This window comes from Drosophila obscura, unplaced genomic scaffold (assembly GCF_018151105.1).
Source record: "Drosophila obscura isolate BZ-5 IFL unplaced genomic scaffold, ASM1815110v1 contig_1, whole genome shotgun sequence".
NCBI classification, from domain to species: domain Eukaryota; kingdom Metazoa; phylum Arthropoda; class Insecta; order Diptera; family Drosophilidae; genus Drosophila; species Drosophila obscura.
This window is the reverse complement of record NW_024542679.1, coordinates 1340655-1368083: the sequence shown is the minus strand read 5'-3', so window position 1 is coordinate 1368083 and position 27429 is coordinate 1340655. Positions and strand designations below refer to the sequence as shown.

The 27429-nt window shown below is 44.8% G+C and overlaps 1 protein-coding gene across 2 annotated transcripts; it reads right to left on the bottom strand.

Annotated features, from left to right (window-relative positions):
• Positions 1-456: 456 nt before the first annotated feature.
• LOC111069590 (sodium-dependent nutrient amino acid transporter 1) lies at positions 457-27382 on the bottom strand. 2 transcript variants are annotated; one of them, XM_022359708.2, is made up of 6 exons: positions 27202-27382; positions 14376-15008; positions 5872-6103; positions 3188-3333; positions 2984-3120; positions 457-2926 (listed from the first exon to the last, which is right to left on the bottom strand). In XM_022359708.2, exons 2-6 carry the CDS (start codon positions 14997-14999, stop codon positions 1120-1122), a joined length of 2946 nt encoding a protein of 981 aa, XP_022215400.2. In that variant the 5' UTR covers positions 15000-15008; positions 27202-27382; the 3' UTR covers positions 457-1119. The 2 variants fall into 2 exon arrangements, with proteins under 2 accessions (XP_022215400.2, XP_022215401.2); XM_022359709.2 differs by lacking the exons at positions 14376-15008; positions 27202-27382 and adding an exon at positions 8009-8240.
• Between the last annotated feature and the right edge of the window lie 47 nt (positions 27383-27429).

Here is a 27429-nt window from a genome sequence, read left to right as displayed (position 1 = left end):
TTTAATCGATATATCCATAAATAAACGATTGTCGTTTTGTTTGTGATCATCCTCCCCTTATAACTTGCTCTGCATATTAAACGGGATGGCATTTATACAGCACAGCTATTTTAATTGCAATTTAAAGAAAGTTCTCTTGTCAGCAAAAAAAAATCTGCTTGCACGTTTAGAACAAAAATGTTGTGCAATTGTTGGGGCCAAATTTATGGCGCAAGGAACTGGCAGGAACATATATTTTAGGACCCAGACACGATCCACCGATCATGTTCGAGCATGTATGCTAATTAAGATTCTGGTTCTTCGATTAATGGCTCTCGAAAAATATATTTAAGTAAAAGTGTGCTGGCTGGGGGGCTGCGCTGCAAACTTAGCATCAATTAATGTGGTGGTGGCAGAGGTGAACTTTGATATTTTGGAATGCCAAACAGATGGAACACACACACACGGAGAGAATCATAATTTACTAAGCCTTCTATTTATTATTATATAAGATCGTTTTCGACATCGTTGTGTTCACAAATTAACTTAACATCGGATTCCGATTCTTAGGATACTGTGTCAGACTAAGGGACTAACTAGGAGCTGAGTCTAGGTCTATGGATTCTACATAGGATTCTTAATGCATAATTCATAATTCATTTAATTCAGGCACTCGGATCATCCACTCGTTCAGGCGTAATCGGTTAAGTAAACTATGTATAATTAATGGGTTTAAACGTTAAATGGTTTCCATACATATGTATCAAGTGCTTAGACTAATACACTGCACTGGTAGACCAGTGCGGATCTACTCCAGATACTCCTACTCTCCAGATGGGCGTAATGACAACGGAATTTTCTCGACTTATGCTAGGGAACTAGATCGTAGAACTATATCTAGACATGCTCTCTCCTCTCACTACTCTCACTATGTACAGTTTCGGAACTAGAAGATACACTTTTACTCTGCCTTTTGGGCATAATTCGTTATTCGTAGCTTACATCGATAGGGGGCAGATCCAGATGCAGACGCAATACTGCCTGCCGTACAGCTTATAGTTACAGATACATTTCTTTTGGATGCAACAAGTCTTTTTGAATGTGAATGCTTCGTTTTCTCCTGCGGTTCTGCACTCCGGTTCACAGCTCCGTGGAATACTCTTCCGGATTGACGTTGAACTTACGCCAGCAGATGTGATCCCCGGCCGCAGCGGATGTAGGCGGTGGCAGCTTCCCATTCACATTCACCACCGAGCTGGCCGACCGCTTGATGTGGACTCTGGGCGGTGGCGGCGGCTGTGTGGCTGCCAGGCAGCCCGTGGAGCGGCCCAGCGGATTCCTGGACATGGCCAGGGCCGAGTTGTTGTTGGTCTTGCCGTTGCCGTAGGTGATGGACTCGTTCGAGGGCGAAATCTCAATGCGGGTGGCGTGGCCGGAGCCAGTGCCGCCGTCGGACAGTCGACGGATGTACACCACCTCGCGGTGCTTCTCCACAGTGGTGGGTCCCGCCGCCTCCGCTGCTGGAGGCAGCCGTGTGAGGGTCTGGGGCTGAGCCGTCTGGCGCATGCGCTGGGAGTATCTCATCGGCTTGGCATCGCTGGCCTGGAATGGCACATACTGCTGCTGCTGCTGCTGCTGATGCTGCTGCGTGATGCCCGGGAACTTGTCCACGCTGATGTCCTCCTCGATGGCCGAGTCCCCGAACATGGAGCCGCTGTAGTTGGGCGAACTGTTGCCCGGCGTGGAGGACTTCCAGTGGGTCTGGTGCATCGGCGTCTGTGTCTGTCCGCCGTTCTGGACGCCGTACTTCTGGGCACTCGTGTACTGGCCCTTCTTGATGGAGTGCGTGTAGTCGCGAGTGCCGCGTCGCCGCAGCGTAAAGTCCCGCCGTCCCGTGTCCTGGCAGACGGAGCGCCACTGCTTCCAGGAGTGGCGGGCAAGCGGATCGGCGGGACCCCACTCCTTGGCCGGCTTGGAGGCCTCGCAGATCATGCCGAAGAAGTTGTACTCCACCTGGCGGAAGATCTGGATGCAGGCAATGATGAGGATCACGGCCAGGACGAACAGTATGGGCGCCCAGCGGGGCAGGTACTCCGACAGCAGATCGTACTGGTCGTCGTCGGCGCACCACCACACCAGGATGCCCGTGAGCACGGCCGGACATGTGACCCAGAGAAACATCCAGACCTTGAAGATGGGCCGACCGATGGAGAACTCCAGATCCGTGTAGATGTTCTTGGCTCCGTAGATCCAAGTTATGGCAATCAGCTCAAAGACCAGAGCAGTCACGACCATGGTGCCCACGAGGCGCGAGTCCAGCACCCGCGCAATGATGAACTTGGGCGCCGCAAAGGACATGACGGCCACAACGAGGGCGATCAGGCAGATGACGTAGTTGGGACGCCGCGGCACCAGGCGCGTCGACGTGTACACGGCCACCGTGATGGACACCATGGCCGAGAGGATGATCAGAACGTAGATGAGGGCGGGCACAAGGTGCTGCAGCAGATCGCTCTCCCCCTCCCTGGAGCCGTTCAGGACACGGTCGTAGATAGCCGTCAGCGGCTTGAGCTCCTCCATTATCTGGTAGCCATTGGCGGAGAGATCGAACTGCACCATGAACAGGGTCACGGCAATGGCATTGATCAGCAGGTTGAAGCAGAGATACACCACGGAGGTGCGTACAGCGTCCCCCTTGTACAGGAACTTGCCGGTGATCATGGGCAGGGCGCCAAAGCCGCAGTTGAGCGCAAAGAGCACCTGCACCAGGGCATTGAACCAGATGTTGCTCTCGAGCAGCAGCGTCGCATCGAAGCCCCACAGCTCTGGGAAGTAGTGGCGGCTGAAGGAGTTGCGCACCTCCCATCCGGTGAGGGCGCAGAGCAGGACCAAGCCACTCAGCCCATAGACGAACAGGCTGCGACGCAGTATCTTGGCATTGTGGGTGCTACGAAATGGAAGGTGTGAGCGGTACAGCTTGGTGATAATCCATTGCAATACTCACCACAGCATTACCACAATCCAGAGACCAATCAGGCCGGCTGCCAGTAGGCCAAAGTACAGTGGATTACGCCAGAAGGGCGTCAGGAAGGTCAGCTGCAGGCACTCCTGTCCGCTGGTCCCCGTCACCAGGTAGCCATTCTGTAAGAAACCAACTACACATGATTCTGGCATTCATTAAGATAATTTCCAGAGGTTTTATTCGTACCGTTCTCAGCTTGACGGGTCCGGCACACTCGCGAAATGGCAGCGCATTGGAGGCGAACATCCCGATGTAGGCCAATGCCAGCACGGCCTGCAGGGACACCCAAATGGCGGACACCCACGAGGCGAAGCGACTCACGATGCAGGCTCCTAAAAGCAGAAATCACAAATGTTTATTATGGGTTTATATGTTTACGCCTACGGAATAGCATTTCCCCCCTGGGGCTTTGCTTTGCGGAAGAGTGGAAACACCTTTTTTGTATTTTAATTAAATTACTTTATTTTTTTGTCATTTAAATGGCAAAAGCAGCACCAGCAGAAGCAGAAAATTCCCACCCAGTGAAAACTAGTTGTCAAAGGTGTCCATAAAAAGAACGAGACTTTTGTTATGTTTACATTTACATTTATAACTTATAACTAATTCGCCAAACCAGATCGATTCGACCTTAAGAGCGCACCAAAAACGCTGTTAATGTATTGAACACACAAATCGGAATGGAATGAGTTCCTAGACCCATTCAGTTGGCATTGACAAGTGTTCAAAGGCATCAAATGATCATTCGAAAATATTAATTTAATTATTTAAATGAGTTTTTTCCCCCAACTCCACTTCAACGGCGGCGCAACTGTATTTTCTTTGACTTCAACTGGGAGTTAATTATGCAATTGTTCATTGGTTTCGTATTCGTATTCGTTTTCTCTTTCTTCATTTGTCAATTCCGTTATTTGCCAGTGCCGTTTGGCCGCTGCCTGGCAATGGAAATACTCGTGTGTACTGTTAAGGCGAAAGAGCCAAAAGAGTAGGCCAATAATTGATTCAGTTCTATGTTCATGCACACCCTCCCTGAATCATTCGATTGCTGTGATGGTAGAGTATCATTCATACATTTACCTATAAATTCCGACCATATATAGGATACCCATCGGAAGGTTTAAGGCGTTGTCCAAAGGTTTCATAATCCTGCCGCTGCCTCTTCTTATTCCCACTAGAAATTACACCCACCGATTATGGAGGGTGCTCTCTCGGGCGGGCTGTTTCCATCCAAAATCCGCAAAAAAAGGGCGATACAACGCTGGCATTCCCACAGCCACATAGCGCATGTTACATATGTACGTGGTGTTGTTTGCTTCTGTTTGTTATATATTTATACTGAGGTCGTTTTCGAAGGTGTTGTGTCGTAATTTGCAGTTGTCGTTTTTGCTCTTTGCCTTTATAGGGTTTGTTGCTCTTATTGCTCATATATATATTTTGGAATTCGTTTGTTTCTCGTTACAATTGTTTTTGGTTTTGCTTTTGGCTTTTGGTTTATACTTTTGTTCATTTAGAATTTGCCTTAAACGTCTCTATGGTTATTTTTGTGGACGCACCGCATCCCACGCCATTCCGGGTTCGTGGTCCGGTCCGAGCCGGCTGTTGACTGTTCCTGTTCAGCCAGACTCGAACCGTACCGTTTAGTGCCACCGCCGGCCGTTCCCAGCGCGCAAACCCCTTAGGGCAGAGGGCGACGGGGGGCGCCGCTCACAGGAATCTGCTGCTACGCTGCTCTGCATCTGCATCTGCATCTGCGCGATGGTCTGCGATGATGGTGGGGTGGCCGTGTTAGAAGTCGGCTGTGAAGCGCTCCTGACGACCCGGAGAGCTGGTGCTACCTATGCCCGTCTACCCACTGGATGGCTGGGTCGGGGACGGAGAGGAGGCGGTTTTTGTGTGGCACGGGCGTGTGGCGGGGATTTGGTGCGTCGGCGATTACACGAACGGGACACACACACCAATGCATTTTGAAGTTTTTATATTTTTTTGTACGATTTTTTTTCAGAGTTTTTGCAGTTTGTCCTGATAACACACGATGATGAACATACATTATCTACTAGGTCACATTTAGGTTAGTCTTCATTTTTTTAGTGTATTTTTTATGTATTCTTTTATAGTTTTTTTGTTCGCATTGATATACTTTGGTCTGATATTCCTCCTTTGTCATTGGCCAAATCCTCTATGTTCGTGATTTAATGTTAGACTTTTTGTGTGTTTGTTTTGTTTTGCTCTTTTCTCTTTATCTTTTTTCATTTTTCATTTTTCATTTTTATTTTGGTTTCGGTTTCCCTTCTGTTCTTCCTTCTGTTCTTTTTGCTTTTTGCTTTTTTGCGTTTTTACTTTTGCTTTTGCTTGTTGCTTATTAAGTGGCTCCTTGTGCTTTTGCCCTTGCACTGGCTCCTCCCCTGGTAAAGGGAAGGAGCCTGCTCCGGCTTTGTGTTTGCTCGGGAGAGCGGGGAGAGATAGTGAGAGAGAAGAGGATGACGAAAGTGTTGCAATCGTAACTTCGGCTACCAACGGACACAATTTGAGAGAGTTTTTGTGGATTGACGGGCTGTGTCCAACCGTCTTTTGCTGCCGGAATGCTCGACCGCCCAATAGCAGTCCACCGGATCCGGGTATTTATGCGGAAACTGCCGGAATTGCAGCTTGGGAATTACAATGACGAGCGCGCTTGCAAGGCAGAGCAAGTGCATCGCATCCGCATTGGCCTGCAGCTTTTGCCACAAGAGTGAGCTTTTCGTCCTGCACATGCACAGGCGCAGCTTAAAGTTCACACGCAGGGAGGCAGGCACCTGTTGCACGCTTCGCCTAAAAGTATGCACCGGCAGCGTGCCACCTGTTGTGCTCTCTGTGTGTGTGTGTGTGTTTCTTACCTTTGAATATGGGCGAGGCGCGCCAAGTGTGCGCCGCCCCCTGGCCCAGAAACTGACCCACAGATATCTCCAGCAGCATCATGGGCAGCCCGACTAGAAAGAGCAAAACCACATACGGCACCAGATACGCCGATCCATAGCGGTCCAGCTCGCGTGGGAAGCGAACCACATTCGCGAAGCTCACGTTGAGGCACAGGCAGAGCACAAGGCCGCGGAAAACGGAGCATTTCGTCTGGAATGGAACGGAACGGAACAGAATGCAATGCAAGAGCATAATTAATATTGTATTAAAAGAAATGCATTGAATATAGTTTGATAACAAATTATGTATGTTTCTGTCTTATTTATCCCATTGATGGTTTATCTTCCTGACATAAGAGACTGGCCTTCCTTATGTAATCCCATCTGCCAGATGCAAAAAAAAAAACTAATCCTAAATCTCCACAAACTTAAGAACAATTCTTCAAGATGTCCCACTATATTTCTTACCATTTGATGACTTCCTAAATTTCAAATACTATTTCACTTTAATTGCCTGAGCATGAGAAGTACACAAAATGTTCTTGAAACTAATGGGAAGTTGCATTCTTTTCTGAAAAGCCGTGTAATCGGATATATGTATAGCCACCTCTTGTATTATATTTCACTTTTTTCCGGAGCTGGCAGAGAACAAATTATGTGGAAAGAAAGCAAGAGCTCACATGAACTGGCCGAAAGTTTGCTCAGTTGCTGGGCAAACACGAAACACACCAAATGACAAATTGCTGATGGCATATGCAAACTCATTTGAGGTTTTCTTTTTGTCTGCAGGAAAGCTGCTGCAGAGCAGTAGCAGCCGTCACAGCCCAGAGTTTCGGTTTGTCGCATCCGCCGGCTGAATCAGACAACAACAAAAAGAAGTCTCAAATAAACAAACAACAAAAAGAAACACCTACAGAGCGATGTACACTGGCGCTGTCATTTCCGGCACTTCCGCTTTCGACTTGTGTAATTTCGCTATGGTTTGCTTTATTTCCATTAATTACACAATTTTTGCTTTCTGTTTATTTGTCTTACGGCTCATATTCCTTGAATTTCCCCCACCCTTTCCCAAACGGTGTGCCTTTGCCTTAGTTCTTTGTGTTTGCTTTACACACACACACACTGGCACAGTGAGCGGCAAAAGAAAGTGCCTAGCCCTAGCCCAGCAGCAGCCCAGCAAGAGGGGGATCTTATTAAGCGGAGTCCAAATTCGTTCATGGCTCTAATAAGTCATCTGGCAAATGTACAGCATAAGCCCATTAGATTTGCGCTCGCAAAAAAAACAAGACAGACAAGACAGCAAGCAAATAGCAACCTAACAACAGTCCACACTTTGCTTAGTTTTTGGCAGCCCAAAACGAAGTGTAAGTTAAGCAACTAAAAGATACCCTGGGACAAGTGCTAAAGCTAACTACCAGGGAAGTAGAAACCCTGCTGAAGGGGAGAATGGCTACAGTAGATACAATATAATAATTCCCTCAGTTAGGGTTCCCTATTCGAGCATTGTTTGTGGTCCAGTTGCTACAACAATTAAATTAAATTAAATTCAGGTACTAATGTAGCTGTGGAGGAACCTATCTAAACTCCCCTCTCCACTCATTATACCCTCTAAGCCACTAAGCAGTACAGGGTATATTAAATCGCTTGCCAGCCAAGCGCTATTAAGTGAAATTCATTGAAGAGAGCGGTGGTAGCAGGCGGCAGAGAGGCTCCCCTGTTAGACAAACGAACTGCCAACAGCAGAGGCACGGCACAGCATCAGCCACAGCCACAGGCCACATCTACAGCCACAGCCACAGACACAGCCAGCGGTAACAACGCGACGCCCAAGTAAACGCAGTTAATAAAGCGAAAACCGCACAGTGAACAACAGCGAACAAACAAAAAATAAAAGCTAAAAGAGCGCCCAGCGAAGCCGAGCCAAACGGCGTTTGAAGTTTATGAGCGTGCAGAGATGACGATCATTACGGGGGCACATCACATCACATCGCATCGCATCGCATATACATATCATCCGAGTATGTGCCATATCATGCATGATGGATCCCATCCCATACCCCGCCGAACAGCTGTTTGGCAGCCCACCCTCTTCCTGCATTCCCCAGCAGACACTTACTTTGCGATAGTATCGAAAGGGCACATCCTCGTGCACCACGTACAGATAGTCGGCCAAATACTTTGTGGTTGCTATCTCCATCTTGGGACAGATCTTGTATTGCTTATAGGTGCAGCAGAACTTTTCATTTTCATGCATTTGTCGATTGTTGCATACAAAATGGACTTTTGTATTGTTGTTGGAAACTTCTTTGGGCTTACAATAATTACAATATTTTTTGTTATTTACGTTTATTGCGAGGTTTGCTTGGATTTCAAAAATCTAGGGGGTTTTTCAAAAAAGGAACATAATGAACAGATGATTATTTACGCGGCAGTTGATTACATTTTATTTTATTTTAAAATAATATTTGATGCAGTTACGAGTTGATCTTCCGGTCGGTCCACATTGGAGAATTGATTTAATTTTGTCTATAAAAATGAATGCCTCGACTTTTAGCATTTCAAAGCTGATTTGGTTTTGTGTCAAGAAAATATAAATATTTTAATGCATGTGGAACAAGTTATCACGTGACGAAAACAACAGCAACAAAAAAACAAAAAACAAAAACGAAGGCAACGACGAATGCGCAGACTTTTAAAATAAATTGGCAACACCTTCATGCTGCTAGAGCCTGGCCCTGAACCGCTTATTGAATGTCTCTCTTTCTCTCGCTGTCTGTCTGTATTTTATTTCTGATATATTTGTATTATCTGTGCAGCTTGTGCCTTTGTTTTCTTTTATCGATTTTGCACGTATCGATCGGGGTGTATCAGTGACACTTTTTCAAGGGAGAAAACCTCCTCGCGGATTAAATTACAATTTGATTGCACAGAATCGATCACATATCAGAGATAGATTAGATATCGTTTCAAACTTTACACTTTTTTTGCATTTCTCTTTGTTCTTATTTCGTTTCCTTTCTCTGTTTCTATTTCTGTTTGTGCTGATGTTTCTGTTTCGTCTGCTGCGCATCCGCTGTGCACTCATCACCGAAGCAGCGCCGACGTGCGACTGCGCAGACGACAGACGAATTTGATTGGGGGGGAAAATCGACTACGCGGGATCGGGGAGAGGTCGGCAGAACCAGGTGAAAGGGGGAGTAGTGGGGTGCAGCGTCAGCCCAAAGAGAGCCACCAGAAGCGGGGTGTAGAGCGAGAGGAGAAACAAGTTTCCCACAAATAAGAAAACTCTTATTGGGAATCTCTCTCTCTCATTTATCTCTCCGCTTGATTTTTCCTCCATTCCAAGCGGATTTATCTTTCTTCTGTTTTTGGTGAGTTTTCATTTGGAGCAGCCCACCAACACACACACACACACACACAACACACACACACACGAACACACACACACACGAGCACTGGCACCCGAACCTGGATAGATTTCGTTGGAGGATGGAGGAGACGACCACACGGAGCGTGCGAGCGAGCGTACCTAACTGCTCTCTCATTAATGCAGAACTGACTCGAGTCCGACTCGATGCCGGTGGCTCGGCAGCAACAGGCGGGCAGCAGCAGCACCAAAGCGTGGCTTTCCATGCACAGTGGCTGCGCAAAGTTGGCGCCCGAACAAGGCGCACACCACACTGCCTGCTGAAACGAAGCTGGCAGATGGCATGCCTCACTGATTTTCCTTGTAAATTTATTCATGCTTGCACCCACACACACACACAGAGAGCACACGCACACGTGAGTTTTCTTATAGAATTTCCTCAGATCTTGTGGATTTTATTGAATGTTCGCCCACGCCAACTAATTGAAAGACTGAGAATAGAAGAGAAAGAATATTGCGATGCTGGCTGTGGCCTAATGATGCCCTCAGGTCGAGTTCCCACATCTCTCCGGCATGGATGGCAATATCATCTGCATAATTAACTTGTCTTGCCACAAGAAAGAGCAGCAACCGCCTATTAGTCGTGGGTCTTTGCGCCTGCTTCTCATACTTAAATTAAATTTCATTTTAACACGTTCTTACTCCGCAGAGAGAATGGCAGAAAATAGACGCAAGAGACGAAGAGCGAAGCGAACTCATCATAATTTTTTTTTCTACTTATTATGTAAGCATGCGAGCGAAACTGGCGCAACAAGTGGCACTATGTATGTACATATGTGGAACTGGTCGCATAATTAACAGCACTCACTGTGCGAGCGTGCGACTGTCAAGTGGAATGAATGGGCGTTAATGGAAAATAAAAATATTAAATCTATCTGCGATTTATATTTGGCTGCACAGCTAATCCGTATCCCCCCTTATTGATCGTAAGAAGCGGAAATTGGGGGGGAAATAAAACCAGGCAGAGGCTATAAACGATCGATCGATTCGATTCGAATCGAGTGTGGCTTTCCCATTGGCGGTTTGCTGGCAATGATCGCATCAAGAACTTCCCTACGTTTGGCATAAATAATTGCTTGATTTTGGCTTTTTGACTGCCGACTCTGTGTGCTGTTTGTGTGCCTGGCATTTCCAATGAGCCCGGCCAAGTGGCCGTTAAGGCTTATACAAAAATATGAAATATGAAAAGCAAAGACCAAAAGTAAAAGCGTGGGCCGTGGAGCCCAATTAAAATGTTTCTTTGGCTGCCAAACCTAACCCAAAAACAAAAATAAATACAGGGTTTCTCCATCGAGAATTGATTTCTTGATTCACTCAGAATTGAAAGGTTTGCGTTTCTTTATCTTCTTTGCTGGCTGCCCAATAATTAGATACCGCCTGAAATTGGAGTGTGAAAATGTCCCCACAATGGAGCTACGTGAATGGCCACAAAAGGTGTCCGAAATAAGGCTTTTGTCTGCCCAGCCAGGCCCTGACAATCTCTCCCTCTCTCAGGCAGACAGACGCATCTGGGCACTAGAGCATGATAACTGGGGAGTCTTTGTCGTTGTCTGGGGCATTGTTTTACGACTGCAAGTACGGGTTTGTATGGCTATGATTGCGATTGCGTCTCTAGGGCCCTAATCAGAGGCAAGCGCAAGTGAAAGGAGAAGTCATGAAGCCGTGCAGCAGCAGCAGCAGCAGCATTGGCAGCTGTGTGAATGTGCGATATCGTTAACTAGTCAAATGGTCTCCGTTACACCCAAAACCCGGTAGCGCAGTGTACCGTGGATTGGCCTGGCATGGCCTGGATTGGGTTTCGGTTATGCCTCCCTGACCCTATCACTGCCCCTACCCCTGCCCCTACCCCTGGCCACTCTCCTTCACTGACTGCCAAATCGAATTGGAATTCTTCTGTCCACTTTCACCGAACTGCTTTCCCAATCCCAATCCCAATTCCGATCCCAATGCCCCTCCTTGGAGGCACTTCTAATAGCCCATAATTATCGTAATATTTCCTCCACCGATTTCCTCCCAATTTCGAATGCAATAAACAGCCGCGATGACGTCACACAATCATTGGGAGACAATGACAATTATTGTGCAGGCCTCTGGCTGTATCTTTTTTATTGCATTGCTTATTTTCATTTCTTTTTTATGGCTTTTGGGCGGACTGCCTGCCACTGCCAAAAACTTTGCACCGAAAGTACGGGGAGTAGCTGCACAGTTGCTGTTGGTTTTTTGGTTGTTGCTGCTGTGTTTTGTTGAACTTGTTAATCAGCGAATTGGAAACAAAATAACATAAGAGATGAAGTAACTGATGCGAGCTCGCAGACATGCCCACAGAAACCGAAACAGACCCGGCAAAGGCAACATGCATATGTACATAGTATCTCTCTGTGTTTTTTCCTTTTATTTTTGGCCACTCGCCTGTGCCACACTCCACTCGATTGTGGCAAGCAAATTGCACATTCAAAAAGTCGCAAGCAAAAGGTAAAAATAAGCACACAAATATGCGAATTGCTGGCAGGTAGGCTTCAGGCTTCAGGCACTTGCAAGGGGCAGCAGCGGCAGCCCGAACGATACATTTTGGAGCTGTGGTATCGGGACCATGAAATTGGTAAATTCGCTTACCGACTGCTCACCAAACAAACAACAAATTAAATGGATGGTTAATGTTTATTAAAAGTGTTTAATTTTATGACTTTATATGGCATTTTATTGGCAAAAGAAAATATTGAGAATTATGTCGAATTTAATTATTTCATAGCGGTTTTTTTTTGTGGCATTTATTTGTTTGGGGGCATATTAATAATTATACATACATATGTATGTATATTTACAGTTGGGTCTATCAATTTTAATTTTTGAAAATTTATTACTAATATTTATTCAATTTTATTTATTTAATTCTCAAAAATCGTCTTTTTTTAATAAAACATTTTCTTTAGAAACAAAAGACTTAGGACACGAACAAAACGAGTAACAGGGTTTGGTGGCGCCCCACAGCACTCAGCGGCCATTTTTTTAACAAAAGCAAAAGATACGCCCAAAAGCATGCAGCACTTTTCGTGCAACAAATAGCTCGCCGCTATGGAATTCGACTGTTTGGTCTTAAAAAATGTATAGCCGACGTTAATTAACACTCTTTCACTGCTCTGCTGATGCAGAGAAGATAGTAATCTTTGAGCTATCACAAATACATATATTTAGAACAGATCTCGACATATTGATCTGTCCTTCCGTCTGATTATTTAGAATAAATTCGAATAAGTTCTGAATATATTTGTCTGGAACTTTCGCAGACTGCTGCTGACGGACATGCATATATTTTTATCAACCGTTTTATATTGTTTACTTAAAAGTTGAGCATTTTCCTTTGCCTTTTGAGTTTTGTTAGTTGAATTTGTTCGACTAGTGTGTTCCTAATTGAAAGCAATTAGCATCGCTTCGACCCATTTCCAGACCAGACTGCACTTGGCACTTGCACTCACGGCACGGCCAGAGAGCCTAACCTGGCCGCTCTATGGTATTCATGAATAGAACAGAACGAGTGTAAATTGTGTTGGAACAGAACAATTGAAGCGATCCGAGAATCGAAAGACAATGGTCAGCCCTATCCGGTCTAGTCCGTGCTGGTGCTGGTGCGGTTCCGAGTGCCTTACTAACCCAAATAATAGGAGACAAATGCGAGCTCCTAAACTTGTTTTATGATGGTGTTTATGAGGCAGTCCGGACAGGCAACGACAGCCATAGGCCCCATAGACAATGAGCATTTGGAAAGATTTAGAGGGAGAGAGAGAGATCCTCTGTTTTAGATATTTGAAGATATTTGAAGGTTGCGAGTGGCACGCCCTCGTCCGCGGCTGATGCTTCGCTGCAACCTGGTTTGTGTAATCTTCATCTTGAAAACAAAACCATTCAAACACTTCAAATCAAAGATCAACAAACAAAAGATGAGAGCAAACAAAAAGCGCGAAAATTAACGCATTTCCAGCCTGAAATGAAATGTAATCAGAAAGGTGGAAGGGGTGGAAGGGGGGAGAAGATGTAACAGTGCGCTCGTAAAGTCTGCTGCCACACGGAAGTAGTCTGCCAGTGTGATATGACACACACGTAGTATCAGCCAGGGGGCGGGGCGGGCGGTGCCCAGACGATCTTAGAATCGATCGATTCGGGCAAACAAACAAAAAATGCAAAAATTTCTGTTGCCACTTGCGGGGCACGTACAGTCCGAGCGCTCGAATTCATTTCGAATATTTTGAGCATTATTAAGCGGATAAGCGAGACTTACAGCGCGACTCGTCCGTGAGTCGTGAGTAATCGATTAGCGGAATCGGCAGCACCTCAAGCCATTCATAAGTCGGCGCACCTGATAAGCAGCGACGACCGCACCCAATCCCCAGAGATTCAGAGATCTCTCTCTCTCTCTCACTTATTTATCTTCATTCATGTTTAAGAACAAATATCATTATTTCATTCTTATTTGTTCTCAGGAAATCTCAAGGGGAAGATGAACAACATAACACTGAAAAAAGGAGTTCAACTTGAGAAATGGTTTTATGTTTAGCCAAAGCCAAAGCAAAAGCCAACAAACAGGTACGACTGGAGGCCAAAATAAATGGCATACACGCGCGCTGCGGCATGATGAACTGCGCTTCGACTTCGATTCATTGGAATGCAAATAACTAACAGCATAAATTTAAGTAGCGATCATCTAAACCGTTCCTTTGCCAAAAAATCAGAAACTGACAGTGGCATTTATTATATTAATTATACTTGAAATACTGGTTGCAATAGATATGCCATAATATTTAGACGAAAGGTTTGTTTTAAATGGAGATTCTATTCATGGAAATAAAATAGTTTTTCCATTCTACTCTTGGCACAAAAAGTATTGTATTAGGAGTAACAGAACAAGATAAAAATCCTCCCAGAGGCGTTTCTTAAATTGATTATAAGCCTGTAAGTAATTGGCTTCCGAACTGCGCCCCAACCTGCTTAGAACTGGCTCCCATGCCCCAGAAATATAGTTTTTATATACTCCCATCTTCACTGCGCTGCACACTCGACTCACCTGCTTGTTGGCCTCATCCTCGGCGGCTGGCAGCAGCTTGGCATTGCTGGCCGTTGTGATGTTGTGCGTGGAAATGGCCGAGGCGGACACGGAGTAATTCTTGGACACTCCATCGTGGTGCAGATCGTGCACATCGTGATCGTGATAGCCGCCATGTATCTCGCTCAGCGTGTTGTTGCTGCCGCTGAGGGTGACAATGCCGCTGGAGCTGATGCGACCCGAGGTGGCGGTGGTGCGTCCCCCGCCGCTGTCCACCACACTGGACACGGTGGAGATGCAGCTGCGCGTGGTCTGGGGCGATGGCGTGATGGCGGCCAGCTCTGCATCGGCCTTGGCCCTGCGCATATTCAGCCAGGACATGCGATGCGGCTGGCGGCGGTCCAGAGTGGCGGACACGGATACTGGGGCACCATTTGAATTTGGTGCACCGCCAATGTAGACGCAGGTTCTGGAGATGGACGACTCAGTGTCATGGCGTGGCAGGGTTGCCATGGCGCCAGATATCTGGCGATAAATGGGCGTGCCGCCGCTCAGGGGCTTGGTGCCACTTCCGGTGCTCCGGGCCAGACTCAACTGCTCGGCGAGGGCTTCGTCGCTGCTGCGTGGCTTATAGCTGCTGGTCATCGATTAGATCTGAAACACACACAAACAAGCCCAGAAATAAGTCAGCATGGAAGGTGAGTAAAATTCGTGGAAGCATTCGGATCTGAATAAGTTCAAAGCCCAACTCCGGCGCTCTGTGGAGTTCACACGAAACCCCAAAACACACACAAAAATGAAATAAATATTCAAAAATATATCCGATCCGCTGTTGTGTGTGTGTGTGTGTGTGTTTCAAATGAAATGATTCATATGAGAGATCTGCTTGGCCTGGGGTGTTGTTGGCTGGTTTTCGTTTTGTTTTGACATCGGATTTGCATGCGAATCGTCAGAGAACAATGTCTATCCCCCCCATCTCACCTGCTATATAGTAGGAGACAACAAAACCGTTGAACTGAAAGTGAAATGTGTGCAGAAATCTGCCACAAATCGCTGATCTGTGAAAGTGAAAGCAAAAATGGCCTTCCTCCATGCTATTCTATGGCTTACATATTACCCTATTATGGCATATTGTTGGCACCACTCTCCTAAGATTCTTTAGTTGGCATGCAAATTTTGGCACTTTTGGCACTAGTCCGGGGAACGGGGTCTTTCACTTGCCACTGCTGCTCGCGTTTTTTTTTTATCATTTAACTGGCAGTGAAAATATCTCGAATCGAATCGAGCAGAAAGTCGTTTAAAGTTGAAACATCTGTTCCAATACGAATCGAGTCAAGTGCACACAATGCTATCAGTGGCCAAGTGTTTCTGTTTCTGTTGCTGTTGCTGTATCGGTTTCGGTTTCTGTTTCACAATTTATTTTGATTGACACAAAAATGGAGTGGAAGTTCTTGTGCCTGAAATAGCGTTCAATGTTCCATTTTCATTTTCATTTTCGTTTTCGTTTCCATTGAAGCTCCCAACAGCAGATGCCTTAACCCACTGCCAGCCACAATGGAAAGTGCATATTCAATAAAAATATATCTCGTTTCTCTGGAGATAAAGACTGCTGATAAGTGACTTCTAATCTAAATTGCAGATCGGAATTATTTCACACAGTAATTCGGTTCGAGTTATTGGTATTTTTATTTATGATTAACGACTGCAAGGAGTTACAGAAACTATTTAACTTTGGAGTTGATAATGTTAGTGGAAAAGTCCAGCTGGTCTATTTATTTTAATAATTGAAAAAAGTAATATATTGATAATACTGATTAGATTTAAGTGCACAAATTCCCTAAGTTCTTGTATTTCTTAGGTCTGCTTAGGTCTGGATTCATCTGTGATTAATCTCTTATTTTTCTGCTTTTTATTCTGTATATATCCCCATTTGATCATCCGTATTTATGAATCCGATTTCGTATTCTACTCATATACTTCCGAGAAAAGCTCAACACCAATAAAATCCCAGTCAAATCCATCAATAATAAAACTTAATCCCCCTTTTGCGGCTGGGGGTTAATTTAGCCAACATCTTGGCAACGGGGCAGGGGGAATTAAATAAATATATGCGGCTAATAAACATTAATTAAGCGTAAGTGCGTAAATTGTTTCGCCGTTGGGGCACAGCTGGCAGCGATATTCAAGTCTAATGAATGACTCACAGCATTTCGATTATTGAAGATTTTTTGTGTTGTTGTGTTGGGTCACTATACTAATGAGTGCTGTTCGAGGCATCGGCATCAGAAGTCAAACAAACATCTTATCGGCCCAATGGCACACATTTATCTTTGGCCCGAGTCGGGTGGGAGCCACAGCCTCCTCTTATCGTCGTTGCCGTCTTCAGTGGAAAGGCATATTTACCTTACCAATGATTATGCATGCTTGCATAAATGAGCAAAAAAATACAAAATAAAAAATAAAAAAAGGGAAAAGAGAAAGAAGCCAAAATCCACTTGGAACATGCGAGATCGAGTTCGGTGACCAGTGGATCGGCCAAGCCGTACCCCGAAAGAGGCCATACATATATACTCGTACCACATACGATATATCTCAATCTGCCCCGAGATGACGAGTGCTTATACAAATTTTAGCGTTCATTTACTGCAATTCCAGACCGCCTCTAAAAGCCTCGTCATTATGAGCAAACAGGTGAGATTACACAGGGCGAGGAGGGATGCTCGACTAAAAGGATGCCCTGTACTTGAACAAGAAGTTCCGGCATCCATTAAGTTGATTATGGGGATAATTAATTGGGCATATATCCCAATGGAGTATGGAATATGGTGACCCTACCCTTTAAAGTGTTCAATTTCAATAAATAGGTTTCACCGGCCAGTAGACTAAACTCGATCCAACTGCTTATTCCCATAGAAATCAATGCCTCCCGTTCACCCATATCTAAACATACTTTAAGAAGGATGGAAAAGGTACCGTACCCATCCTACTCATGTACACTCCATGCACTCCGCTGGGTATACAAAAATGTGCTTCATCTTTGGCGCAAGCGAAGGCCCAAATGTGGACGAAGAAAACGCGCAGCGTGGCGGCGTCTTCGCTTGTTTATTATTGAACGAACATTTAGCAAACAAATGTGGCGCCGTAATGCCAAAAAGATTTTGCATTTGCATGCTACAGCCACAGACACAGACACAGACACAGTAGCCGATACAGATATTGTATGCAGATAGTTTTGTGTCTGCAAATTAAGCAGAAAAGCCACAGACATGAGTGTTAAATCCACACACAGATACGATTACACATAGAACAGAGAGGGGAGACAGCAGACGGCAGACGGTACGGGGCGGAGCTCGTTCAACCGTTTGGTTGGGTGGAAGACTTGGAAAGTCAGTCCAGTGAGACGGGGACGTCCCGTACCGGACCGAAGCGAAGCGAACCAAACGGAACCCAAGGGACGCGATGGATGGTGGTGTGCAGTGCATCAAGTTACAAGTTATTAACAGGTACATAAATACATACTATGTACCTATGTATGTACTCCCAAGAAAGTACAACAGATACACATGTAGTACGGGTATGTACGGCTGTATGCCACTCTCCGGCTCAGTCGTTGCTTTTCTTTGTGCACTCAAATTGAACGGCGACAACTAAAGCGAGGAGTCGGAGAGTAGGAAAAACTATGACACTTGATAAAGGTTCTGACGAGGGCAACAAACACCAGCAGCAGTGGCAGCAGCAGTGGCAGAGCAGTGGCAGTGGCACCACCAACTCATATTCAGCCGGGCGTAACCAAAAGCGGCGGCTTTTTCCACTTCCACATCTGACCAAAGTCAAACCGAACATTAACTTGCCATTTAGAGGAGCTGTACTCGAAAGAAGCCAACCACACAGAACCTCTGTTCACCTCAAAATTTGCTCATAACTTTTGTTTTGTTGTTGTTGTTACTTAAGATAATTAAGGGTTCATTTTCAAAACAGCAAACAGCAGCATAATTAACTACAAAAGGCAGCGAAAATAAAGGCCCACTCAAGATCAATCAGTTGTAAATAAAAGTAAAAATACTTTGAGTGTTAATAATCCTCCAACTAGAATTCCAAACATAAAGCTAATGGTGCTCCAAAGTTCACAGAACATTTACAAGTGTAATGCTAGGACAGGAATGCCATTAGCTTCAAACTAGCATCCAGATTAGAGGCAATTATTAAACTTGCACCGACCCCTTGAACACGTGGCTGACCTTTGACAGAGCGAAAGTCCAAGCAGTGCCCGTCTCGTCTCGTCCCCACACACCCCACCCATTAAGGCTGAACCTGAACCTGCAACCAAACAGAAATGTCACAAATGGCAAACAGCAAACATCTCGCCAAAGTGATTTCCATTTAATTCGGAGCGAGAGTGAGAGCAACAGCAAAAATAAAAAGGAAAAACAAAGCAAACCAAACCAAACCAAGCCAAGCCAAAACAGCGGCACTAATTAATGTCCAACTGTGTGGCTAATTAAGAGATCATCTGATGGATGCGGGCACACGAGCAGAGCAGAGCAGAGTAAACGATATGGCGATATGGAAAGTAGACAGTGCAGTGGAAAAGTAAAAACCCAACAAAGTGGAGCAGGGGAAAAGCCCTGATAAGCCTTCGATCTAGAAGTGTGATTGTATCTGTATCTGCATTTATATATCTATTTATCTTTATCTTTTGCACAGCAGTCAAGCAATTGAAAGTCTGCGCTTGGCTTGGCTTGGCTGGGCCTGTCTTAAATGGAAAGTAAAAACTAGATGAGTTTTTTTTCTGCCTTCCCCAACGAGTACCCGAGCTGCTTCCGTCACTAGTTTCCCCAGTTTTCCCGCTGCGATCGGAACGAAAGTAAAACCAACAAAAGACCGCTCATAATTGTGGCGCTTTTGCGTATCCATTAGATACATGGCTAACTACTGTAGAGCCATAGAGTCTGTGTCTCTGCCTGACACAGTTACTCGCAATGAGCCATAGATTATGTAAAATTATGTGTAAATTGTATTGAAACGAGCGACAAAGGCGCTAGACAGACAGACAGACAGAGATACAAGTAAAAGTATCTGAGAGTATGTGTATCTGCTGTATCTTTGCTCTGATTGCTCTTTATTGATTGTTCAATCGAATGTAATTAATGCTGTCCGCTGTGGGGACACGGACTACTGCGAATTTATGTATGGACATATGTATGTGTCTCTCGTTGCACGCTTCATGGAATCCACTTTTTTTTTTCGAAACGAATCTTTCCGGCTGACTTTTTAGCAAGTTTTTTATTTGTCACACATTTGACAGCTCCATTGCCCCAGAGTGCTTTGTGGGGCACAGAGATGTCTTCACACATTGCCTCGAGATGGGGTTGGGTAGCTGATGCCCAGATCTTCAAACACGTTCCGCCATTAAAGCATTGCCAATTGCATTTAGCACATTAGAGCGCCGGTAATTACATTTATCCGAAAGATCATGGCATATGGCATGGCATGGCATCGCATGGTGGACATACTTTTTATTGGACGTGTTTAGGCATGCGGCGGCTATAACCATAAAGATTACAGCCTCTTTGACACTCTTGCCACTGGGTCAAGAGCACAAAAAGTAGACTCTCTGTGGCACACAGGCACAGGCTTTGGCTTGGCTTGGCTTTGGCTTTGGCTTTAACCGCAAACTCGATTCAATAATTGCTGCGGCTCCAACTGCGAGACTCCAACTTCAAGTCAGGACTGTCTGTTTATGCAAATCATTGAAAATGCTTCATGTTGCCCTTGCTGCTCGTTAATTGCATCAGCATCGGAGTCAACATTGACAGGGGGCCGCAAGTTGCTGGCAATCATAATCCATCCATCCGTACTCAACAAATCGCTGGCTAAATGTTTGTCCCCCCACTGCTCCTGCTGCCTCTCCCCAACCACTTGTTACACAATAAAACGCGAAGCTTTGGGGCAAAACTCGCACAATGGCAATTATCAGAATCATTAGCAACTGAATGGCGGTGGCTCCTCCTCCTCCTCGTCGTTTGCACCGCATGAACGTTTTTTTTTTTGCAATTTAATCGAACAAACAAATAGACATAGAATGGCAATGAAATTGGGGATGGGTATGGCACAGGTAGAGGGGAAGATGGGATGCTTCTAAAGCTGGCTACAAAAAAAAAAAAAACACAAAATATTCATGGCTGGTGTTTAAAAATAACTACCTCTGACGTTGAATGCTACACAAACAAAACAATCGGCAAAAGCGAAGGTTCAACAGGTGCGTGATCAGAGTTTTCATTCCCGGATTTTCATTCTCAGTTGGAACCAATATTAATGGGACCTTTCAATCAGGCAAAAGCCACAAAATAGGGGACTTGGAACTCTAATCTGCTAATGGAAATTTAAAGACCAAAGAGGTATTGGGCAACCACTGAGCGCATCTTTGGCTATGCTTCGGGAAAGATTAAATAGAATTCCAGCCCTAGAACCGGTGGGAAAAGGTAGCCTGAACGATGGCTTAGAAACTACTTTGAATTCCGCTGAATCAAGGATTGCACAATATTAGACACAACTTAAAATTTCTCACAAAATTCCCAGGAGAACTCAAAAAGATGTCAAAAAGAACGCAACGAACAAATCTCTTAGAATCTTATTTCACAATTAAAAATACAATTTATTCACCATAGAAAATATCACACAAATTTTAGAATTTGCCTAACAAATTTTCACGCACTTTATAATTAAATTTAGATATTTTTAAAACAATTTTGCAAATCAATTGGCACATTAATTTTGCCGTTTTCTGTTTTCTGCTCTCATAAACTTCTTTTAACTTCTTTCCACCTCTGCAGATATTCTTTAGATTAGACCGACATTCCCATTCATCACTTGGTCGGAAGTAGATAATTTTTTAATTTGTATTCAGCTTGGCTGCTGCTCTTTTATTTTTTTATTTTTTGGGGCAACACGACACGACACAACAAACCCAAAAACCGAAACTGGAAGCGGGTAATCAGAGACGTATGTAACGCTGCTCTAAAAAGCTCATTTGAATGCCCCATAAAGGGGCATTGCTACACGACGGGCCAAAAACACTCGAAAATCAATTTCGATTCAATGGCGAAAATTCGCTGGAAATTACGTAGCGTATGTTCTCACAGAAAAACGCAGAAAAAAATAACATAACATTGAAATTCAAATCCGAGTGCGAGTTTCGTAGCGTTTTTGCGGTAACGCGATGACGACGACAGGTTCGGTGAGACTGAATGGGTCTGGGCCTGACTGCTGACTGGGCCTCACAGATAGATGGAGAGAGCGACAGAGAGAGCACGCGGAGACTCTCTGGGAAATACTGCTCGTACCTGTCTAGCAGAGTCTACCTGTAGGCAAGCGCTGGTCAGGGAATGGGAATGGGAATGGGACTGGGACTGGGGATTGGGCATTGACTGGCACAACACGTGTAACATGGGCAAAACGTATCTGCTAGATACATTACTTGTATCTGATCAGGCGTCTGGTAATTGCGGTAATATCAGCAAAACACGCAAACCGTTTGAAGCAAACAGAAAACAGCTAACAGCAAAGAGGCAGACTGATCTCACTCACCCCACCCGCTCTCTCTTTGGCTCTATCTCTATCGTTTCATATCCTCATCAGCAAATACACAAAAAACCCATCAAAAGGTTCAAGAAAGATTCCATTGAGGGGAAGCCAAGCCTTCGGAAACCCTTGGCAGGAACCCATGAAGGCTCGAAACCTTTGGTCAGCCAAAAAAGAAGCCGCACAGAGAGACAAAGGAAAACGAAACGAAAATGCTGCTCATAAACAGGAAATTAATCACTCGAGTGTGTGTATTACGAGGCGATTCCCTGAGACCTCTCAGCAGTTCTTTCACATGCCCCGTCAGGTAACGTCAGGCGAACCCCTGCAAGGAGGAGCAGGAGGAAAGGGCCCGATGTCGATGTCCATGGGTTTGAGGAAGTGCTGCTTCTTTGCTGCTGCTGCTGCCTGCTGTCTGCTGCCTTTAGAGGGCAAAAGGTATTATCCGAGTACACGAGTATATTCCCACTTTTCAAGGTCGCTCCGGCATTTACAATTTCATTCGTTCGCCGTTTCGCAGCAGCGTGTAATTGAATTCCGTTTTATTTTGACTTTTCGACTGTTCGCACAATGCAACACAAACACACACAAAAACGGAGGAGAACAACAGGGTTTCGTTCCCAGAGAGATGGCAGCAGATACAGATACTGCGCGTCGTCATCGTAATGCTAATGAGTTCCTCAATCGAGCATTTTTCTTAATGATGATTCAATGGACGAGCCGGCCACAGGCACAAGCCCAGGCAGCCAGAAGATTCTTTGCCAATAACTAATTACAATTGGAGATGTTCCTACGTCGTGCCGCGAAACGATAGAGTGTTACCGGTTTCCGGCTCATTTCTAATTATAAACCAAGCAACTCAACAAACAATTATTCTTAACAATAATTTAGCATGCATCCAGCTAATACTACTAATACTTGTATTTCATGGCCCCAGAACATTTGCGCATTTATTATTCATGATTCTGATGATTATGGATGGGGAGGGAGGGAGTTCGTTCGAGAAGGCTGAGAATCAGGGCTTAAACATACACACATATATATATATATATATATATTTTCATAGGAAGAGTGCTTCGGCTTGTTTTGCTTTTTTGTTGTTTATTTTTTTCTGTTTCTTGGGAGTTAGTAATAGTAAATTAAGGAAATTATTTTTTAATGTGCGCAAGCGAACATTAATAGAGGGATTGGCATTAACCGAATTTTATATTTAATAGAACAGCCAGAGATAATTGATTATAAACGAGTTTGAAGCTTGATCTACGATAGAAAAACTATATCCGAGTTCTTCATTGTGGGGTTCATTCTTCATTCATTCATGTTTAAAATGCCCCAAACATAACACCTTTTGTGCCCTTAGCTGTTTAGGATCTTCTAGATCTGTTCTTAGCATAATAAATTACCCAAAAGCAGGAAATATTCAAAGCCAAGAGTCACGGAATTCTATACAGCTTCTGTGGCCTGATGCTTTTGTGGTACTTTGTGCTTGCTGCAAGGAAATTTGATATTCGAAAAGATATTTGTTGATGGCTTTGGGTAATTTTGTGAGATAATGGTAATGGAAATCTTCTCCGATTCTCCTCCTAATACCATGCAAATGCTGTCAAAAGCGTCTCGCCTCCAAGTCATTTCTCGTCGGCAATGGCCTCGGGGGTAATTGTGTTGGAAAAGTGGAAACACAGAGAATGTGTTTGGAAGCGCATTAGAACCGGGCACATCAAAATGAGGAAACTGGTCTATATATAATGTAAGACACGAGTTCCACAGCTCCACTCCACTCTCCTCCCAATCACGTTTCCACGGAGAAAACAAACCAAACCAGACAGAACACAACAAAAAAGGGGACGAGAGCCGAGAGCTGACTGCCTTGGTTCCCCAGGCCGCCCCAACTCCAGCCGCAACCTCTTCTTTGTGGAGCTCGGAGCTTGGAGCCAGCCTGTCAGTTACCAAAATGAGTGCATAGCTATTTTCCCCCAGCATGCTTTACTTTATTTTACATTACTCTTTTTGTACTCTTTGCTATTCTCCACTTTCTAGCAACAGTCTGGCGGGCAGAGTCCGCCGCGGCCAAGAACCCAACATGCCACCAAATTGCACCACTTTGTGGCGTTCTGGTGGCGAGGCAGCAAAGAGGCATCATTATCATGGCCATTACAGGCTGCAGTGTACCTTACTGACACCATAAATGGTCTCCCAGTTATGGAATGTGTCTGCGACTCTGGAGTGTCTCTGGATTTGGAGCCAGAGATTCTGGTTGGGTTTTGCCATTGTTTTTCTTTCGCTTCTGACTGGCCCTTCCATGCTGAGTACAGGTTCCACATATAATCTGCCATATTCACTGATTCCACACTTAATTAAATGTGACGTGCTTCTTTCTGTGCTGGAGTTCCAACACTCCAACTCTGTTGATGATGAGATCATTGCCTATCTATGGGTTTGGGTCTCGGGAGTACATTTTAATCTATGATTTTCCTGGTAGTGTAATGTGAATAAATGGATAAATGCTAGAAATTTTAATGGTTCTACTGCCAAGAGATGTTTCAGAGGCTATTGGGTGGATTAGAAAATATTCCTGCTATAGTTTCCAGCAGCGAAGAAGGTAGATAGAGGGTCTGTAGTTTTTACTTTGCATCGCATTTCGCTCCACTTGAATTAAACTTTCCTCTGCAACATCTGTTGCATCGGTTGCATCTATTACATCTCTATTATAGCTACTGCTACTACTGTCAGGGCCTGTCTGTTTTCGTTGGGTTGGTTCACATGGCTTACATTTTGAGAACCTCAACAATAAAGAAAGATTCACTGCGCTTGCACCCCAGTTTGGGTATACAATATACGAGTATGAGACTAGTATGTATGAATATATTCAGTTAGCACTTGTTGTAACTTTTCTCGCTTCGTTTTTTATTTATTTTGGCCGCTCGAGAGTGACTTCATTTTCCCAGGGACCCCGCCCCCAGTGGAGGCGCACAGGTGACATGCAACCCCCGTTTGGGGTTATTTATACACATTTTATGGTATAACGTTCCATTGTTCCACACACCACACACAACACTCACTGTTTTCCACATGCATAACTATATACATATATGTATACGGAGACGAAGACGGAGACGGGTATTATATGCACATAGCACACTTACGGTGCATATTGCTTGAGCTTTTGATTACCAAACGCTCCGAAAACTGCATAGAAAAGAGGTTTAAATTTTATTTATTTTTTTAGCGGCACGTAGAGCAGTGGCAGCGATGCCAGCCAACCCCCCAGTGCAGATTAGAATCCAAGTACAGGGGCAAGCAAGCAAGCCATTCTGCTGATGACAGCGAGAGAGAAGAGACAGACCACCAGCAAATTTGTGCAAGTCTAGGCTCGGTAGGTGCCCCAGAGAATAACGGTCACAAACAAGAAATGTGCGGCCCACAGCACTAACTTTTTATAGACTTTGGGCTGGCAGGCAACCGGCACCTAGCACCCGCCCCAACAGCAACAGAATGCAAAAGAACGACCAAAAGAAAAAAAAAAGAAAAAAGGGTACGAGATACGAGCAAGAAGTGAGAACTGAGGAGAGTCAGAACGCGACGCGACGCGACGCGACTCGGTTGCCTCTGGCTAACCTCAAGTAAACCTCAAGTTCTGGCTAAGACCAAGGAAAAAACCTGATGACTCAGTCACGAACTACAAAGTTAATGGGGGGAGTTTGTTCGTTCTCTGGCTGCCTTTATTCTCGGCATTGCAATAACTAATGAATATATTGAAAAACAAAAGATAATGGCCCAAGTGCAAATATTTACGATGCAATTGCCCAGGCAGGCATCGGCATCGGCATCCGACAGCGGATATTACACAGCCCTATACTATTTCCTGCACTGTACTGCGTAGCCCCATACCTCATACCTGTGGCATTTGCGGAGCAATTTGTGCCAAGTAAACACTTGATTAAGAACGAAAACAAGAGTGAGTACTCACTCTCTCTTTCTCTCTTTAGATATCTCTTTGCTCTTGCCAGATACAATCAGAAAAGACGCATGCGATATTCCACAAGGTGTGGATCCGTTAATTCTGGCTGTTTATTATGTGCAAAAAGAAGAAAATGGCACAACAATTAAACCTGAGCAAATTGGAATTTTCTATGGCGACATTCAAGGAAATTCCTGATATTTGTCTGAGAACGTGAATGCGAATCGGAATGTATACAAAATGAGAACTTTGATGGAGCCGCAGTACAATAATGATGACATCTCAGATTCTTTTATGTACTCAAAAGTACTAAAGCACCACCACACACTGTCTATGTTTATGCTGTTTTTGTATATTTTTGGATAGAGTTCTGAGGGCTTCCAAAGATGTAACAAGATATGTATATAAAACTGGGAATAGCGCTTTATGTTTCAATGTTATCATAAGCAACTGTTGCCTTTAGCTTTAGCTGAATGTTCAAGGAGTACACAGAGTGTGTTGAATCACTCAAGCTCTCAAGATCACAAGATCGGCCTACCCGATAGCACTATTTGCTGATGACATAGATAACACTTGCACATAATCGTAGTAGTACATAAAACTCTACTCCCAGTTGGTCTCTTATCACGATCACGATCCGGCAAGAACATTTACAGTTGTAAGGTTAAACCATTTATTTCGCTTTCATACTAACTAATTGCTGTTCGAAGCGGCGCTTGGCGGAAGCTTGAGCTGCATTGGCAATGCAGCATTGAACTTGTGTGTGCTGAGCAGAGACGATCTGGGATGTCTGGATGGGGGGGGGTTTCAGTTTATCAAGGCGAAACATCGTTAAAATATACAGCAAAGCGATGACCGCCAGGCAAAGAAAAAAAATGTAAAAAGCCCACGGACCGAAGGAGGGGAGAATAGGAAGGAAAGACGAGACTACAATGCAACCGAAAAAGTAGAAGAACGTGAGCACAAAAAAAAACACAAGAGAAGTTAAAGAGAAGCGTGTGTGCATGAGAAATGCAAAGGAGAGGAGACTGGAGACAGCCTGAAAACTGGTCGAACGGGTCGTTATATTCGTGAGGCCTCGGTCTCGGTCTGGGTCTGGGGCAGCAACGCCTGCGCAGACAGGAAGGAGAATCGGTATCGGTTCGGTTTGCTTCGGACCCCGATTCGGATCCGGCCACTGTGGGGCAACGAAGCGGCTCAAATATCCAAAAACAGCCAGCAGTCGGGAGTTTTACACATTTTTCGTTAAAATATGCACCACATTTAATTTAATTTGCACTCGTTGCGGCTTTTGCTGCCATTATTTACCATTTGAATTTGCATTTGCATATCGGGGAGAAACGGGGCACGGACACGGCACACACACCACACGTACATACACGGCAAGAACGTAACGAAAATTTAAAATGCACAAAAGTAAAATACTATTGGCTACGAATTAGAGGGAACGACGTAGACGACGCGATCACACGACCGCATGGAACGAGGCGCGAAATGTTTTTGAAGAGCTTGACTCAGAACTTCCAAAGGCGAGCG

Excerpts from the sequence above, each read along its gene's own strand:
- LOC111069590 (XM_022359708.2), bottom strand. The coding sequence starts at position 14,999 with ATGACCAGCAGCTATAAGCCACGCAGCAGCGACGAAGCCCTCGCCGAG. Across the intron at positions 6,104-14,375 it reads AGGATGAGGCCAACAAGCAG|ACGAAATGCTCCGTTTTCCG; the intron begins GTGAGTCGAGTG and ends GTTCCATTCCAG. Across the intron at positions 3,121-3,187 it reads GACCCGTCAAGCTGAGAACG|AATGGCTACCTGGTGACGGG; the intron begins GTACGAATAAAA and ends GGTTTCTTACAG.